Source organism: Erinaceus europaeus, chromosome 16, assembly GCF_950295315.1.
Source record: "Erinaceus europaeus chromosome 16, mEriEur2.1, whole genome shotgun sequence".
Lineage (NCBI taxonomy): Eukaryota > Metazoa > Chordata > Mammalia > Eulipotyphla > Erinaceidae > Erinaceus > Erinaceus europaeus.
In genome coordinates, this window is record NC_080177.1 from 19,635,943 (window position 1) to 19,653,127 (window position 17,185).

General features: G+C 43.8%; 1 protein-coding gene across 1 annotated transcript in view; it reads right to left on the reverse strand.

The window, feature by feature from the left end:
* Positions 1–578: 578 nt before the first annotated feature.
* Positions 579–17,185, reverse strand: part of LOC103121348 (aromatase) — a 38,494-nt gene continuing 21,887 nt past the window's right edge. Inside the window, exons 4-10 of the mRNA XM_007531878.2 lie at positions 14,211–14,365; positions 11,015–11,191; positions 10,738–10,852; positions 5,861–5,975; positions 4,969–5,131; positions 2,978–3,219; positions 579–1,470 (exon numbers count right to left, since the gene is read on the reverse strand). Of these exons, the coding sequence (XP_007531940.1) occupies positions 1,222–1,470; positions 2,978–3,219; positions 4,969–5,131; positions 5,861–5,975; positions 10,738–10,852; positions 11,015–11,191; positions 14,211–14,365 (1,216 nt within the window). The 3' untranslated portion in view covers positions 579–1,221. The remainder of the gene's footprint in view (positions 1,471–2,977; positions 3,220–4,968; positions 5,132–5,860; positions 5,976–10,737; positions 10,853–11,014; positions 11,192–14,210; positions 14,366–17,185) is intronic.

Genomic DNA, 17,185 nt, shown 5'->3' on the forward strand with positions numbered 1-17,185 from the left:
TGGGGAGCCGGGGGCTCGAACCAGGATCCTTATACTGGTCCTTGCACGTTGCGCCACGTGTTCTTAACCCGATGCGCTACCACCCGACTCCCCTCATTCAGATTTTTTAAATGGCACAGAGTAGATGGACTCATATGGGCTCTATAACATGAGTTGTGGTGTTTGGAAAGACAACTGATGTCTTTTGAAAATTTTCTCTGGAGGGATAATGACTGTGTAGTGAATTTGCGAGCTTAGTGCATCAAACCACTCTGATGAAAGTTAAATCAGAGGTAGGCTACAACATGAGTACAAAGGATTCTTCCTCCCCCTCCCCCTCCTCCTCCTCCTCCTCCTCCTCCACCACCACCACCATCACCTTCTCTACTGACTGTCCTGAAGAGAGAAAAGAGGAACTCAAGAGGGATGAGTAATGGATGCAAGAAGCTTACCTTAGAAGTTTTAGCTGATGGCAATGAAAAATTAGAAATAGATTTTAGAGGACTACCCCTTCTACAAATCACATGGAGATACTGGTTAGAGCTGACAGAAACTTTTGGTTGGTCTCACTGATGGAACTAGGCAACAGTGCAAACATGGGGGAAAAAAACAAGAAATTTTATTTCCACTTGAAATGTTTTATGTGATATCCCCTACCCCCCTACCCCCACAGTAGAAGTATGTCCCCAGTTCTTGTTCACTTGGGGTCTTGCTAGGTTGCCTTGTGTTACCGGAATCCCCACCTACTGCAGGGTAAGTGGCTGAGGCATGAGTCAAGAGGCTAGGGAAGGAGAATCTTTGAACTTTTGCCACAGACACATCACACAAGGATGAAAGGAGGTTGGTTAAGTAGGATTCACAAGACGAGTCAAAGGCCACATCTGTGAGCGTTTCTCCAGAGATGATGACTATTGTCACCCCCTTCCCTCCATGTCCCCCATACACATACACACTGGAAACCAAATCAAACCCCATTTTGTGGTAGTGATGTCTTCACTGATTGTGCTCCCCCCACCCCCAAACTCTTGACCCCTGTGTCCTCTCTTAAGTCTGATTCTCCGGTTTGAAAGAGGTTGAATGATAGCTGTTTCTGGCTGGATGACAGTCCACAGGAGGTATATCTATCGGACACAGTAGGCCCCCCAGTGCTCAGTGACAGGGTGAGGCGATCCAGAGGTGGTGGATGGTTTCCCTGCGAACCATCAATGAGAAATGCTCCAGAGGGCCACCGACCAGTCTTGTCTAGTGTTGGAGGCACTTGTTTGGATTTCTTGGGACCAGCATCATTTGCAATACGTCGCTAGGATCACTGGGGTGCACGGCCAAATCATTGACTTTATCTATGTTTTCCACACACTGTCCTTCCAATGTCTTCACGTGGAAGCGTTTTAGAAATGTAACCAGGATGACTTTCATCATCACCATGGCCATGTACTTCCCTGCGCAGCCACGGGGCCCAAAGCCAAATGGCTGAAAATACCTGTAAGGGACCTATGGAAATGAAATGATCAGACAATTAGCCAGAGCATTAAAGGCTAGACTTATACTGTCCCCTGATTGCCTCACCCTGAAAACAGTTGTTTGTTTTGGTTTGTTTCCCCTGGTGGGCAGGTCTCAGCCACATTGTTTCCCTTTACTGAGTTGAATGGTTTACTCAAATCAGACCTTCCTCCAGCCAGTTTAATGTAACACCTATGATCCGCTGCCAGCCTCAGACAGGACCCCAGTGTCACTTGATGAACACTTGAGCAGCTCTGTGGGATGGCCACGGTTTTACTACTGTCTGAAAATCACAGAGGCAGAGTGTTTTCTCTGCCAGGCTACATAGCTTGTTGGAAAGAGGGCCTTTTATTCAAGAGGTGTGGATTCTTGGCCTACTCAGTCCAAACATTTAAATATTATTAGTTATCTAAAGGAAGCAGGGTGTATTATCTGCCTGTCTTTTGTGCATATTTGGTTTGACATAGTGCCTGGGGCATAGTAGATAGGCAATGAGGTGGTTTTTTTTTGTTTGTTTGTTTGTTTCTTTTGTTTTCTATAGTTGCCAACTAATAAGAGATCTAAATTAACTAAAATCATATTTCTGCAGTCCAGGTGATGGTGCAGTAGATAAAGTGTTGGACACTTAAGCATGAGGTCCTGAGTTTGGTTCCTGGCTTTACAGGTACCAGCATGATTCTCTGGAGCATGTTCTCTCTCCCTCCCTCTCTCCCTCCCTCTCTCTCTCCCTCTCTCTCTCTTTCATTAACCTTAAAAATGAAAAGACATTTTTAAAAAAATCACAGTTCTATACCACATAAAATGAGGAGAAAAAGGGCAGTGGAGGGACTATGTGGATAATTCAAGTTAGAAAGTATCATTGCCTTAAATTTGACCCATAGAGGTTGAATTTCCAGTAAATTTCAGTTACAGAACATAAAAAAACAGAGACTCTTTTAGTTATTGAGTCCTGTTTAGGATAGAGGCTTGTGCTCATGGGACCACTTGGTAAACAAAAAGCAAGTTAAAGACAAAAAAAAAAAAACACCAAAAACCCCAGAACAAAACAACAACAGAAAAATCCAGCCAACCAAGCCAACCAACCAGTCTATAGTCACATCTGATTTCCATCTGAGGCAGAGGGGACCTTTGTTTTGTCTGGAGGGCACTACAGCTGAATCTATGAGATAACTAAGGGGTAACTGGAAAAGTAGTCGGATTCAGTTAAGCCAAATCTGCCTTGGTTTGGCCAAATTCAGGGCCTGGCTTTCACTCATTTTGAACTACTAGATGAATACCATGGAGACACTTCCCAGACCTAGAGATTCAGCATCCTTGCTTGAGGATGAGTGTGGTGGCCATGTTCTCAGGTAGGGGAACCCGTGCACTCCTAGTCAGGTGGCAGGAGGGAGTGACTAAGGAATGGGATGTGCACAGTGCAAACACGGAACCAAAGCAGACTCAACAATAGCTGACATTTTCAAGAGTGGCACACTTGGTTTTAAGGAAAGGCTCTTACATTCTTTGCAAAGTTTTCAAGTGTAAACTCATTTGGCTTGGGGAAAAACTCGATTCTGTGCATTCTTCCAATATTCAGGATAATATTAGTCCCCCTTTTCACCGGGTATCCATCAATGACATCATCCTGCAAGGCTTTGCGCATCACCAAGTCTACGACGGGCTGGTAGCGCATGCTCTCATAAATGAAATTTTCCATCACTTTTAGTTTTGGGATATCAGCAATTGTTATGTCTCTTTCACCTGAGTGGGGGGGGGGGAAGGAGATAAAAAGGTTGAAAAAAAAGTTCATTAGTTTCAGAAGAGCATTAAAGATCTTGCAGTTTCCATGAATAGCTTGTTTTTAGCTAGGGGAAAAATGTGAATCTTTTTATTTCCTTTATTTCAAATTGACAGGACAGAGATAAATTGAGAGGGAAGGGTGGGCCTTTTGCAGAATGGCTCAGCTGTACAGGAGACAGGGCCATGGGCACAAGCAATATTCCTTTGAGGATGCTGTGGTGATTTCCAGTTCTGAAGGCAACTGGGGATGGGGTGTCTCTGAACAATGTTAGGCAAACCTGAGGTACCCATGGAGCCCCAGTTGTCTGGGGCTGACCTAAGGCACCAACTCTTTTTGTGGTGGAGAGAAGGAATTCTTACCACTCGACTATAATTGAATGCTCTCGATGAGCTGCAGGGGAATGGACTTGCTAGTGATGCCCAGGTGCTGGGAGAAGACCATTCCATCAAAACATTTATGACCCACCCTCTTCCTTTGACTAGAGAAGGAATGAGTAAGTGCCCCTAGAGTTTGGAGTAGGGACTCTCAGAGACCTCAGAGGCGAGGCAGATAGGCATTTTCAGAAGATCAAGGAGGTCTCCAATTGATTGCAGAGTGAAGCCACCACTTAAAACGTCACTGAACACCCAGCACCAACAAATCGCTGCCACATACGGGCTGGACCTGATGGTGCCAGGATTCCTGACTTTCTAGACATCTAGTCTTTTCAGTGGGCTCTCACAGGCTTTATGATACTTAACTTCAAAGCTGGTTTTTGTATGGACACTCTGAACCAAATATACGTGATATTTGGAGGCTGGGTGATGGTGGACCCAGCAAAGCATATTTAGCATTCTGGTCAGTGCTCTGAACAGCCCTGCCCCACACAAACTGTCCTTGTGTACTGGGGTGTCTAGTGAGGTGTGCTTATCTGGGGTCAGGTGGGAGAAAGGAAAGGGATGGAGAATGGGACTGAAGACTGAACTGAGGGGGTACCTGAGGGCTGCCCTGCAGAGGTGGGAGAGAGAACAGTGCAAAGGGGGGGTGGATGGAGGGAGACCTATCATGCCTTTGCCTTCACTGTCCCTTTCTACCCCTTCTGCTTAAAATGCAGAAGCGCTCCTATAAGTGAGCCATCTTCACTGGGTGGACTCACTGAAGTCTCTCATTACTGCTCAAGTAGGCAAAACATTGTATTTAATTCTGTGATCTTTTTTTTTTAAAGACAAATACAAGCCTGCTCTGTTGCCTACAGCAAAAAAGGAAGAGGAACAGGGTGCTTGAGGGGCGAGGAATGGCTTTAGGTGAGGGCACGCTCTGCTCTGCACATTTCTCCACTGTTTTTTTTTTTTTTCCAATGAGCATATGTGATTTTTTTAAATAATTAAAAAAAAAGAACTATATTTTCAACCAGTCTAGAATCATCAAAAAGTGTGACCAAAAATAACTTAATTGTCCACGGGATACACCATAAAGCTTTTGTTTGGTATTTGGATTCTTAAGACGAGTTGTCATGGAGAAGGAATTTCAGATGGGGGCTGGCAGAGAGGTAAGCAGCACACTAGACTTTCATTCCTGAGGCCCCAGAGGTTCCAGGTTCAATCCCTGCCACCACTACCTGTCAGAGCTGAGCAGTGCTCTCTGGTGTCTCTCTCATGGAAGAAAATTAATGGAATAATAAAGGTTGATGGGAAGGCATTTGGTTTTCAGGTCCATTGTGTAAGTCTCACCTGTGACAGTCTTGATCTCCTTCACTATTGCCTCTTCCACCTTGGGGTGTTTGGCAATGAGAAAGAGCATGAAGAACAAAGAGACAGACATGGTGTCAGGTGCTGCAATCAACATTTCCAAGATGCACTGGTTCACATTCTCTTTTGTCATGTCTCCACGTTTCTGGTTGAAAGAAGAGAAGTTGGAAAAATTGATCTAATGATTAGAAGGAGATGATGATGATGATGATGATGATGATGGGGCCAGGTGGTGGCAGACCCAGTTAAGCACACATAGTAGTACTATGCACAAGGACCTAGTTCGAGCCCCCACTCCCCACCTGCAGCAGGGGCACTTCACAAGTGGTGAAGCAGTTATGCAGGTGTCTTATCTTTTCCTCTCTCTCCCTCAGTCTCTCTCTCTACTCTCAATTTCTCTCTGTCCTATTGAAAAAAAAAACAAAAAAACAACCACACCAGGAGTGGTGGATTAGTAGTGCCAGCACCGTGCCCCAGCGACAACCCTGGAGAAGAAAAAAAAAAAAAGATGAGGAATATGTGACTATGTGCCATTCGAGGATCAACAACTTCAGCAATACAACATCCTAGAACTGACATGTCTTTGTCATTGACTGTGGATGTAGCTCACAACAGTCTTTAGCTGGGAGCATAGCAAATTTTTGCTCTTTGTGTGTTTAGTGTCTTTGGATTGCCTTGTTCTCAGTTTGCTGTGTACAGACACAAAGAAGTCTCAAGCTTGAAAGGCCAGTCTCAGCAGAATGTCTAGGGAGTGGACTATCTGGGTTGAGCATTCTGGTACCAAGAATGACTCTTAAAAGCAGAAATCCGCAATCATTTTAAGCAGGAATCTTTTCCCATCTATACATAAGCAATGGTAAGTGCAGATCAGTACCTCAGCAAAGATCAATTCAGTGGCAAAATCAAGGCAGTCTTCCAATTTCTCTGCTGTGGAAATCTTTTGTCTTTTTTCTTCTATGAGAATCTCCATGGCATCTTTCATGTCCTTGCTGGGGGGGAAGGGGGTGTGTGAGGGTGGAGAAAAAAAGAGTTCCAAGATAAAATTTACTTTTATCCAGAAGAATGGATTTATGTGTTTAAATAATCTACTTTAATTGGATCAGGCCATCCTCAGTAAATGAATTTATATTTTCATTGTCCACAAATATCCTCGTATGGCATATATAAAGTATATTTGATGTGAATTAACCAGAGTTAGCTAACATTTCTGGGTATTGGTAGTAAAACCAAGGCTATGACTTCTAACTAAGGGACTAAAAACTGGTACCAACAGGCTAATTCTGACCATGTTTTCTGATTTTTCAGTTTGGCTAGCACACCATTTAAATTAAAAATAAAAAGTAAAACCTCTCATGGGGACATGGTGCCTCCAGTTTGCCAAAGACACCTGCATTTCTTAGCTTCTTAGGTCTACTCTGCTGCTGTTATCTGCCCACCCCAGAATGTATCAGCTAGAGGTTCCTATTCAAGATGTAAAGATGCAACCCTGCAGTGCTTACCACACTGTGAGCACCAAGGGAACATTTCCTGAATACATTCCTGGCTGCATTAACTGGGATATGCATTTCCACAGTGTGGTCAAGGAGAGTCAGCTAGTCAGGTTATTTTAGATCTCTGACCCTTATATCTCATAAAATGAAAGGGTCAAACTGGGATGAATAAGGCCACCTCAAGATCTGAATTCTGTATGCTTATCTTTGTCTCTAAGTATATGTGTTCATTTGCTAACATACTGTTCCCTAGTCTCAGGGAAATCATGTTCCATTTTAATGTATAATAAATTGATTATTCTTTCCAAATTTTGTGTGATCATCAACATACTTAAATGCCATGCTGATGTTATTGAAATAACTAGTCTAAACTTACTTTCGCTGGGGGCTAGGTGGTGGTACAGTCTGTTGAGTGCACTTGTTGCCTTGCGCAAGGACCCAGTAGTGAAGTGCAGTGCTAAAGGTGCCTCCATTTCTCGGTCCCTCTCTCTCTATCCCCCTTCCATCTCAGTTTCTCTGTGTCTCTATCTAACAAAAGAATAAATAAAATATAACAAGAGCTTTTTTTAAATTTTATTTTACTTTAGCTCTGCAGGAAAAAAAAATTGAGTGTACTTTAAGATTCTATTTTTTTATTTTTAAAATTATTTTCTTTAAAGAACCAAAAGGAGGATATTGCAACATTCTCCAGGCTATTCTAATGATTGTGCTCTATCTCAATGAGGATGCTATTTATTGTGTGTCTCTGAGTGTGTTTATACACACACACACACACCTCGCCAGCTGTACTCCAGGGACACATCTACATTTAATCATTTACCCATCCAAGTGCTCAGTAAATATTTGTCAAGCATCTCATATATACAAGGAATAGAATAGGTATTCAGTCTGTGGGTGAGATGAAAATGCTCAAAGCATTCCTCCTTGAGCAGTGACCACCGCCCCCCCACCCCCCAGCCTGGGAGGTGTTGAAATGTCTCTAAACTCTGAACACATGGAGAATTCCTTGGTGGAACTCCAAGTTCTTCTGAACATCTACTTTCCCCATGTGCCAGAATCAGGCTGGTGAGTTTCCTTGGGGATCTCTGCTATTGGAGTTAAAAAGTGGCTCTACTTAAGTGTATGCATCTGAATCTCTGCCTTTAACATCAGGGAGAATTGAGTTCCTGATGGCTCTCGGGAAAAGGACATCTAACTTATGACCATGCTATCAGAATGGATCTGGGAGTCTTTTGTCTAAAAATATGAATAAATTTTGCCCCCAAATAATAATGGCTCAGTTACCAGTTTGGGCCATAAAGAACTATTTCAGGTATTCTATATTTTGAAACAATTTAATCTTGCCCAAATAACCAGCCAATAGTGTTTTAATACTTGGAAATAAAAAAAGACAAAGTATAAAAATTAAAGAGATGAGGGTAGTTTTCCCAGAATCCTTCTCATAATTTTTTTTAAAAGTATTTGGCATTTCAGCGCAGGGACCGGCGTAAGGATCCCGGTTCGAGCCCCCGGCTCCCCACCTGCAGGGGAGTCGCTTCACGGGCGGTGAAGCAGGTCTGCAGGTGTCTATCTTTCTCTCCCCTCTCTCTGTCTTCCCCTCCTCTCTCCATTTCTCTCTGTCCTATCCAACAATGGCAATAATAACCGCAACGAGGCTGCAGCAACTAGGGCAACAAAAAGGGGGAAAAAAGGCCTCCAGGAGCGATGGATTCATGGAGCAGGCACCGAGCCCAACAATAACCCTGGAGGAAAAAAAAAAAAAAAAGTATTTGGCATTTCAAGAGCAGGGGATAGGGAGGAGGCTGAACTAATTCTTTAGACCTTTACAGCTCTAGGATGTGGGAGACGTAAACTAGTGACCTAATGGCAAATACTATAGATGGAGTACCGCTGAGGTACTTTTTACCAAACCTTTGAGAAGCCATTTTGCAATTTCACACAACTGGTTTCTATGCCATCCAAAACTGAAGCCGAACCAATAACCAAGAACTATATATCAAAACTCTTCAGAACACCACCAAACCTGACCACAGTGAAGAAAGGAATCTTTTAGGGGCCAGGCTGTAGTGCACCAGGTTAAGCACACATGGTGCTAAGTGCAAGGGCAAGCACAAGGACCCTGGTTTGAGCCCCCGACTCCCCACCTACAGGGGGGTCACTTCACAAGCAGTGAAGCAGGTCTGCAAGAGCCTTTCTTTCTCTGTCCTTCTCTCCTACCTCCATTTCTTTCTGTCATATCCAACAACAATAGCAACAACAAAAACAATGGGGAAAAAATGGCCACCAGATTCATAGTGTAGGCACCAAGCCCCAGCAATAACACTGAAGGCAAAAAAAAAAAAAAAAAGAAAAGAAAAAAAAAGAGAAAAAGAAAGAAAGGAGCCTTTTGCTTCATTGATTAAAGTCACAGAAAGATCTGGTAAATGAAATGTTTAAAGAACCTATAAGGACTTGGGTTTAAGTCCAAATCCCCACCTGCAAGGGGAATACTTCACAAACAATGAAGCAGGTCTGCAGGTCTCTCTCTCTCTCTCTCTCTCCTTTTCCCTCTCAATTATCTTATTAAGATAGGGGAAAAAGGGGGGGGGGAAATGGCTATAGGGAGTGGTGGATTTGTAGTGCTGGCACTGAGCCCCAGTGATAACCCTGGTGGCAATTTAAAAAAAGTGTATAAAGAATCATACCCACAAAGGAAATGTGTAAAGAGCCATGTGTTTCAATCATTCACCTCTTAATGCATCAACCTATGAGAGAGGATATATAAAACAACACTGAATTGAGTTCCCCGCCTCCCCTTTGGAAACTAATAGTCTGGAATTTCAGCATCTACAGATTGGATAGAGCTGAGTCTGCAAGCAAGTCTGGGGACTTGCAAAAGATGAATTTAAGGTGGTCAGGGCTATCTGAAGACGATATGGAAAAATGAATCTGTTTAGTGCCTACTTTGAACTCTGCTAATTGCCCTGGATAGCTTTAAGCTATATTGTCCCTCAGAAAGATAGGATAAATATACTTTTGTTTTTAATTGAGGGGTCTAATGGTCTGTAGTATATTCACTGGCACATGGTAGAAGATATATTTTAAACAACTTCCCAAGATCCTTTTGTTACTAGATGATAGAAAGAGGATACAAACTATGCCTGCCTTCCTTCCTTTAGATCCTGGAGACTTTCTACTGATGCCTAGAGGGGGCAGTGTTTAGTAGTTTTGCTACTTACATTCTAAAACCCCTACTAGTCTTTCCTTGTTCAGTGTTTTGATGGGCTGGTTTAAGACCAAAGCAGAGTCATTTAATAACAGTTTCAGAATCTCTCAAAGGCACAACATATGCTACTAAAAAAGAAAACCATACATATAATTGATATTTAGGGGGGAAAAAGTTTGAAACTACCATCAGTGCTTACAAATTAAGTTCCGTTCAGCTTCATTCAGAAGCAACACAAGAATAAAATGATTCCACATTTCCACTATGTGCAGACAAAGAAAAAAATTGACATATCATAATGATAACTTTGGCCAACACTTCTCTTAAATTCAAAATGCAACACAGACAGTTTGGCGGTGGGTGTGGAGTGGCTACACCCCTATAATTGTATAGTCTTGTAAACTGTTATTAAATCACACTGTTTTAGTGGGCACTGTCCAAGGCCCAGAGATGGACCTCCCAGCACCCCTCCCCCCACCCCCCACACCTTCCCTCATGTGCCCCCTTGTTGGGAAGCTGCCTCAGCCAAAGTTTTTTATTCTGGTCTGACCTCTGGTGGCCAGATTGTAGTAAGAGGGGTTTAAGCTCAGAAGGATGCATATGGGATGATGTCACTCACAGGCAGAAGTTGGAAAACAAGATCAGAAGAGAAAACGCAAGTAGAACCTGAACTGGAGTTGGTGTATTGCATCAAAGTAAAAGACTCTGGTGTGGGTGGAGGGGAGAGTACAGGTCCTGGAACATGATGGCAGAGGACCTAGTGGGGGTTGTATTGTTATGTGGAAAGCTGAAAAATATTATGCATGTACAAACTATTGCATTTACTGTCAACTGTAAAACAATCTCCCAATAAAGAAATATTTTTTTAAAAAGGGGAGGAGGTTTCAGCAGCAGCTTAATTCACAGCTCCTGTCCTCATCAGATGGTGGTGGGATGGGGGAGGTGTGTGAGGGTGGTGGTAGTGGGGAGCAGAAAGCTTGCAGAGAGGCCAAGAACAGCAAAGCTGCAAGGGAAAGGTTGTCTCATGGATAGCCGTTTCAAACTTGTGTTACTTACATAGACTTTTCATACTTTCTGTACAGCCAAGAAATCTTAAAGAAGATATCTGGTTTGATAAGGAGAGCTTGCCATGCTTCAAAATAACCCTGGATTTTATCCACAAAGACACTCTCTGGAGAAACAAACAAAAGAGCAGAGGAGTTGAGCAAGATTCATGCTATGCAGACATGGTGAGGCCAAAGCACTGAACAGAACAGCACAGGAGGCCGCCGGCCCTCCCATCCCTGGAACCAAAGGGCAGGGTGTCAAGTGAGGAAAATGAAAACAGTGGTACCGTCCAAGGGGATGCCCAGAAAGAGCATGTTTGAGGTGTCCAGTATCATGCGCCGCAGCAGCGTCAACATGTCCACGGTGCCAGATGTGCTGGTGACTTCCTCCAGCTTGTCCAGATGTTTGGCCATGGATTCCAGGCATATGTTTACCATGCGCACCAGGCCAGGGCCTGACAGAGCTGCAGGACACACACCAGACAGTGAGTAGAGCTTTTCATGTTCTTCTTATTTTTTTTTTCCTTCTGGGTTCTCCTAAGCGCTTACAAGCAATGTGGCGACTTCATGGTTAAGAAGAAATGGATAGGGGTCTGGAGGTAGCTCAGCAGGTTAAGTGCACATGGCGTGAAGTGTAAGGACCGGAGTAAAGATTCCGGTTCAAGCCCCTAGCTCCCCACCTACAGGGGAATCACTTTACAAGCGGTAAAGCAGGTCTGCAGGTGTCTTATCTTTCTTTCCCCCCTCTGTCTTCCCTTCCTCTCTCCATATCTCTCTGTCCTATCCAATGACGATGACATCAATAACTACAACAACAATAAAAACAACAAGGGCAACAAAAGGGAAAATAAATATATGTAAAAAATTTGGCAAAGGGGGATGTTGCTTTTATGGTCCCACAGGTGGCAAAATACTTCTGCATGATTTGTCAAATGGGGCCTTAAATATTCAGTCTAAGGTGCTCCCTCTTTAATTATAGGATAGATAATGTTAAGTCTTATAAAATGTCCTTTATTTAAATTATTTAGTATTTATTATTGGATAGAGACAAGAGAGAAATTGAGAGGGGGAGATAGAGAGGGAAAGAGACAGAGAGACACCTGCAGCCCTGCTTCACCACTCGTGAAGCTTCTCCCCTGCAGATGGGGACCAGGGGCTTGAACTTGGGTCCTTGCACACTGTAGTGTGTGTGTGCTTAACCAGGTGCACCACCGCCTCACCACAAGTGTCTTCTCTTCATTTCAGTTTCTTTTCAAACTACTTCCAGATTTATTTTAACAGCTAAACTAGTCTTGCTTTGCTTAGCAGACTTTCCCCACTGCGTCAGGGGCTCCATAACAATAATGATAGCGTTACTGATAAGATCTTTCATGTCCATGGTAGCTGGAGACCTTCAATACATATATATCAAATAGAGGAATGAATGAATGAATGAATGAAATGAAATTAAGTAGAGTGAATTGGCTGTGATCCTCTCACCTTTTACTGTGTGTGTGTTGAGAGCCTAACTTTTAAAAGTTCCCCTTTCCCTCATTGTTCTACATTTCTTTAAGTTTTCTGTAGGAGTAATCACTTTTAATATTTCCCATTCAGACTTCCTAGATAAGAGCCCCAGTGGTAGAGAGGGAACCATTTTACCATTTGTGCTACACAATCCCTGGAAGGCAAGGAGTTTTTTTTTTTTTTTTTTTTTTTTTTACCAGAGCACTGCTCAGCTCTGGCTTATGGTGGTGTGTGGGAGACTGAACCTGGGACTTTGGAGCCTCAGGCATGAGAATCTCTTTGCATAACCATTATGCTATCTACCCTCTGGGAAGAAGTCTTAATGAGTGAATTGATACCCTTAAGATTTTTTACTTATATATGAAAAGAGAGGTTGAGCTAGTAGCATATTTCCTCACTGTAGTAAAACCTGGCAGACATGAAAGACCTAGATGTTATCCCTCGGATAAATGCACAGCCCTTCTATGGAAGGATTGGCTTTGAGTATCGCTGCCAGGCTGATGTCTGATTTGTCTTTCCATCAAAGAGCTTGAAGCTACATTGCAAAAGTAAAAACTGAACGCAGTCATCAGCAAACAGGATATGGGCCTCCAGAAGCTGGAGCACCCAGGAAACATCTCCTCTCCAGAAGAAAACAGCCCTGACAGTGGCCTGATTTCAACTTACTGGGACCTGCTCCAGATGTTTGACACACAGTATTTTTACAGTAGCAATGGCAGACTAATACAATGATGTTAGCAGTAGGCCTGTGCTGCCTCATGGTGACAGACAGGTGTGTGGGCAGTCCCAAATCCCATCAAGCCTCAAAGTCTAAGCTTCATCAGCTTCCCTGATGCTAATGCCCAAGCCTGGGCATTTGTAAACACACACACACACACACATACACACACACCACCCCCACTAGCTCCATTTCCAGCATAATCTCATCAAGGGGGAATCTCTAGCTAAAGGAGGCTTGAGAATCTATGTCTTCTCATCCGTTACTTCCTATTTTGAGTGGAAATCACCACCTCTCAACTGTACTGTAGAGGCTGCAAGAGGCCACATACACACTCTGCCCCGCACCCCACCCCTTCTAGGAAGCTTCACTTTTCCCCAGTTCTTCAGTTCTTAACTTTGTTGACCAGTGATTTAGACACCTGGTTTGGCTATATTTAAGTCCAAGATGGGGGGGGGGGGCTGGGGGGCTAGATGGCAGTACATCTGGTTAAGTGCATGTGTTATCATGCACAGGGACCCAGGTTCAAGCCCTTGGTCCCCACCTGTAGGGAAAGCTTCATGAGCTGTGAAGCAGTGCTGCAGATGTCTCTCTGTCTCCTTCTGCACCCCTTTTCCCTTTCAATTTCTCTCTGTCCTATCAAATAAAAAGAACTTTAAAAAGAAACCTTTAAAAAAAACAACCCAAGATTATATTTTAACTGGAATGACCTTCTAGAGAGCACCCTGTTTCTTCTCTGTGTGCCTGGAGTTGCCTTGTGCATCAGTCAAAAGGAGAGAGTGTGAGGCTCTGGGTTTGTTGCCCTGGCCACCTTCTATCAATACCGAGGCCTTGAACAAGTGGCTTTACCTCTCCCTGCCTGGGTTTCCTCCTCTGTAAACTTTAGATGCACTGGGGTTGGGGAGACAGCAGAATGGTTTCTGCCAATGGACTTTGGTGTCTGAGACTCCAAAGCCCCAGTTTCAATCCCCCTACAGCACCATAAGCCAGAGATGACCGATCCTCTGATCTATCTTTCTCCGTATCTCTATCCCTCATTGAAATAAATTAAAATTAAATATATTTTAAAAAACAAATTGCCCACACAGAGTTACTGTGGACTTGAGGATCAAATGATCCAAACAAGTGCTGCCCAGCTGGTGCATGTCTACGGAGCCTTTTGTTAGTATTTCAAAACGGCAAAGTCACAGAATCTCAGTGTGATTCTGAAAGAAGCCGCATTCATAGACCTGAAAGCAGACAGCGGCCAGGCACTGGGCTACCTTTGTTAAAGAAGGGCCGGACAGCTTTCCAGAGGGCGGGGTTGTTGTTGAATATGACGCCGTTCTCGTGCATGCCGATACACTGCAGCCCCAGCTTGCTGCCGAATCGAGAGGTGTAGTGGCTGTGCTTCATTATGTGGAACATGCTGGAAGACCTGGAGGGAGAGCAAAGCTAGATATGAATCTGGACCAGTCAGAAAGATGCCTGGGGGTGGTTCTGACCAAGCTGGGGGGGCGCTTGTGGATAGAGTGCATTGATCTCCAGCCCTCAAATGGAATCTGAAAGCATTGCTTCTCCAGTTGCAGCATTTCTACCCACTTCCTATTTGAACAACACTGAAGTTAGAACACAGGCATGCCTTCCTCTCCCCCCCCCCACCTCAGTTTCCTTTCTAACTACCCACCACTGGGGAAAGAGTTGCAAGGCTTTAAGCACTGGACACCTCAGACAGTGCCACTCCTGCAGCAGGGAGTCTCAGAACCAGAACTGGCTAGAACTTCTCAAGTTTTGCTTCTTTAGTTTGGAATTGGTTGGTGCTTCTGCCTTGTGCTACTAACCCCCAGTCTCCACACGGGCCTTTCTGGTGGGTTACCACTGAAAGCTTGAACATCACAACATCTCTTGGCCATGTCTGGTCTAGGACTTGGCTCACTGGGCTGGCCTTGGGGAACTCTGAATGGTGGTGACAGTAGCTATTTGGGGGACTTGCATCCCATCAGCAAGGTCTCCAGAGTCACAGAATTTTTTTCTTAGGAGATAGGCTGTGGTGAGCCTTGAGCTGTCTACCTTGGACCCTGCCACTAATCCAGGCTCCCTGCATTCTTCTGCTCTTGTCCCCTTCTCCATGCCCAGCTGGAAAGAATCTTCAGAGGATCTAGGGACAATTAGGCAACTCCTGTCTCTCTCCCTTCTTTCCTTCTTTCTTCCTCCAAGAGCTACTTACTACCTGGCCCCACTTCCGTCTAATTTAGGTCTGTCGAGGCAATGGGCACTCTAAAGTGGCTTGAAAATCTAGCTGAAGAAGTTACATATCTGAAAAACATTTATATTCCTGGGACAGTGGCACTGAGTTCCCCTGCAGAGACAGACATGCTTTGTGGAGTAGATAGATGTCTTAAGAAGGGATAGCCACGGAAATAGTGCAGTGGTTCACACAGCTGACTTTCATGTCTGAGGCTCTGAGGTTCCTGGTTCAATCCCTGGTGCTACCATAAGCCAGAGCTGAACAGTGCTCTGGTGGTGGCGCACCTGGTTGAATGTACATGTTATAATGCACAAGGACCCAGGTTCAAGCCCCCAGTCCCCACCTGCAGGGGGGAAGTTTCATGAGTGGCTGCAGGTGTCTGTCTCACAAACACACACACACACTCTCCACTTTTCTCTCTCCCTCCCTCCCTCCTTCCTTCCCTCCGTCTCTTCCTCCCTTCTTGGTTTCTGGCAGTCTCTATCCAGTAAATAAATAAAGGTAATTAAAAAAAAACTTAAGTTTTTATTAAGATTGCTTGTGAGCTAGCCTATGGCATGGGAAGGAAAAACTAAGGATTTAAATTAATAACCAAGAGGACAAGAACAAAAAATAATCATATTTTAGGCTAAGTGTGGGGGGGGGAGAGGTTTGAGCACAAGGGGATGGACTGGTCCAGGTAGTTTGTGTGTAAGGATCTGGGAAGCAGTGACCCCCTCCCTGGTTCACTGCTCAGGAAGAGAGAGATAGGGGAAGGATAGAAATCTGTTGGGAATTTATAAAGGTGAAAATAGTGGGGTGGTTGGAATGAAAACTCTCATCCACAAAGAGAAAATTTTTTTTTGAGAAAATTTTTAAAAAATGAAAAATATGATGGTCTGAGAGACCATCATATTATGCAGTGGATAAAGCATTGGGCTCTCAAGCATGAGGTCCTGAGTTCAGTCCCCAGCAGCACATGTACCAGAGTGATGCCCGGTTCTCTCCCTCTCTCTCTCCCCTCCTTTCTCATTAATAAATAAAATCTTAAAAAAATAAAAATAAAAAAATGCTGTGGTGGCTACGCTTCCTATGGAAAGGGCTTAAAGTTGGTGGAGGCCTGAGGAAAGCAGGCCAGGAGGGCAGAGCAGGGCTTGGGAGTCAATGCACAGAGCTTATCTTCTGCCTGAGGGGACGATGGCAGGACACTAAGAGGGTGATGGGTGTCTCTCAGAGCACTGAGGAGAATATGCAGGAAGTGCAGTGTTTCCATGTCTCTTGTTTCTATCCAGGCACACAAGTCCTGTGCTCTACCAGCTAAGCCATCCCCCGCCCCAAAGCTGGCACTTGGCTCTTAAAAGGAAGACTTGATTATTTCAATCTGGAAACATTCTTTATGGCCCCAAAAAGTTCCCTTCTGGCTGAACAGACTGGGCTGTGGCTACATATTAGCCAGACTGTCACTTAGTCTATTCTAAGCAAGACCCTTTGAGTAGCAGCAGTGCCAAGAAATGAACATAGATGTGTCACATGAATGAATCATTGACTAGGCATTGTAAGAAAAAAAAATTCCTATTTTCAAAACACTACTAAGTCAGTTTCTTAACTTGATCTCAAATAATATTCATCAAATATTCCCAAATTTTGGACAAGTTTTCCTCTTCCTAGCAACAAAAAGAAGCATTCCATATGCTTCTACTATATTCCAAATAATTTAACTGGCAAAAAGCTAAAATATAAAGCTAATAGAAAAAGTCATGCTACGGAAAGAGCTGACATTTTTTTTTACTAATGCATTTGAGAAGTCTAATTCTACTTTCTCCTGTGTCATTATATAAGCAAAGAACAAAGTAAATACTTTGCATGCTTCCCCCCCACAAATAGGTATGTACAAGTTTCAATGTACAGAAAGCTCTGTTTTTATCCTGACATCTAGAGCTTTTGTTTCTTCTTCTTCTTCTTTTTTTTTTTTTGCCTCCAGGGTTATTGCTGGGGCTCAGTGCCTGCACCATGAATCCACTGCTCCTGGAG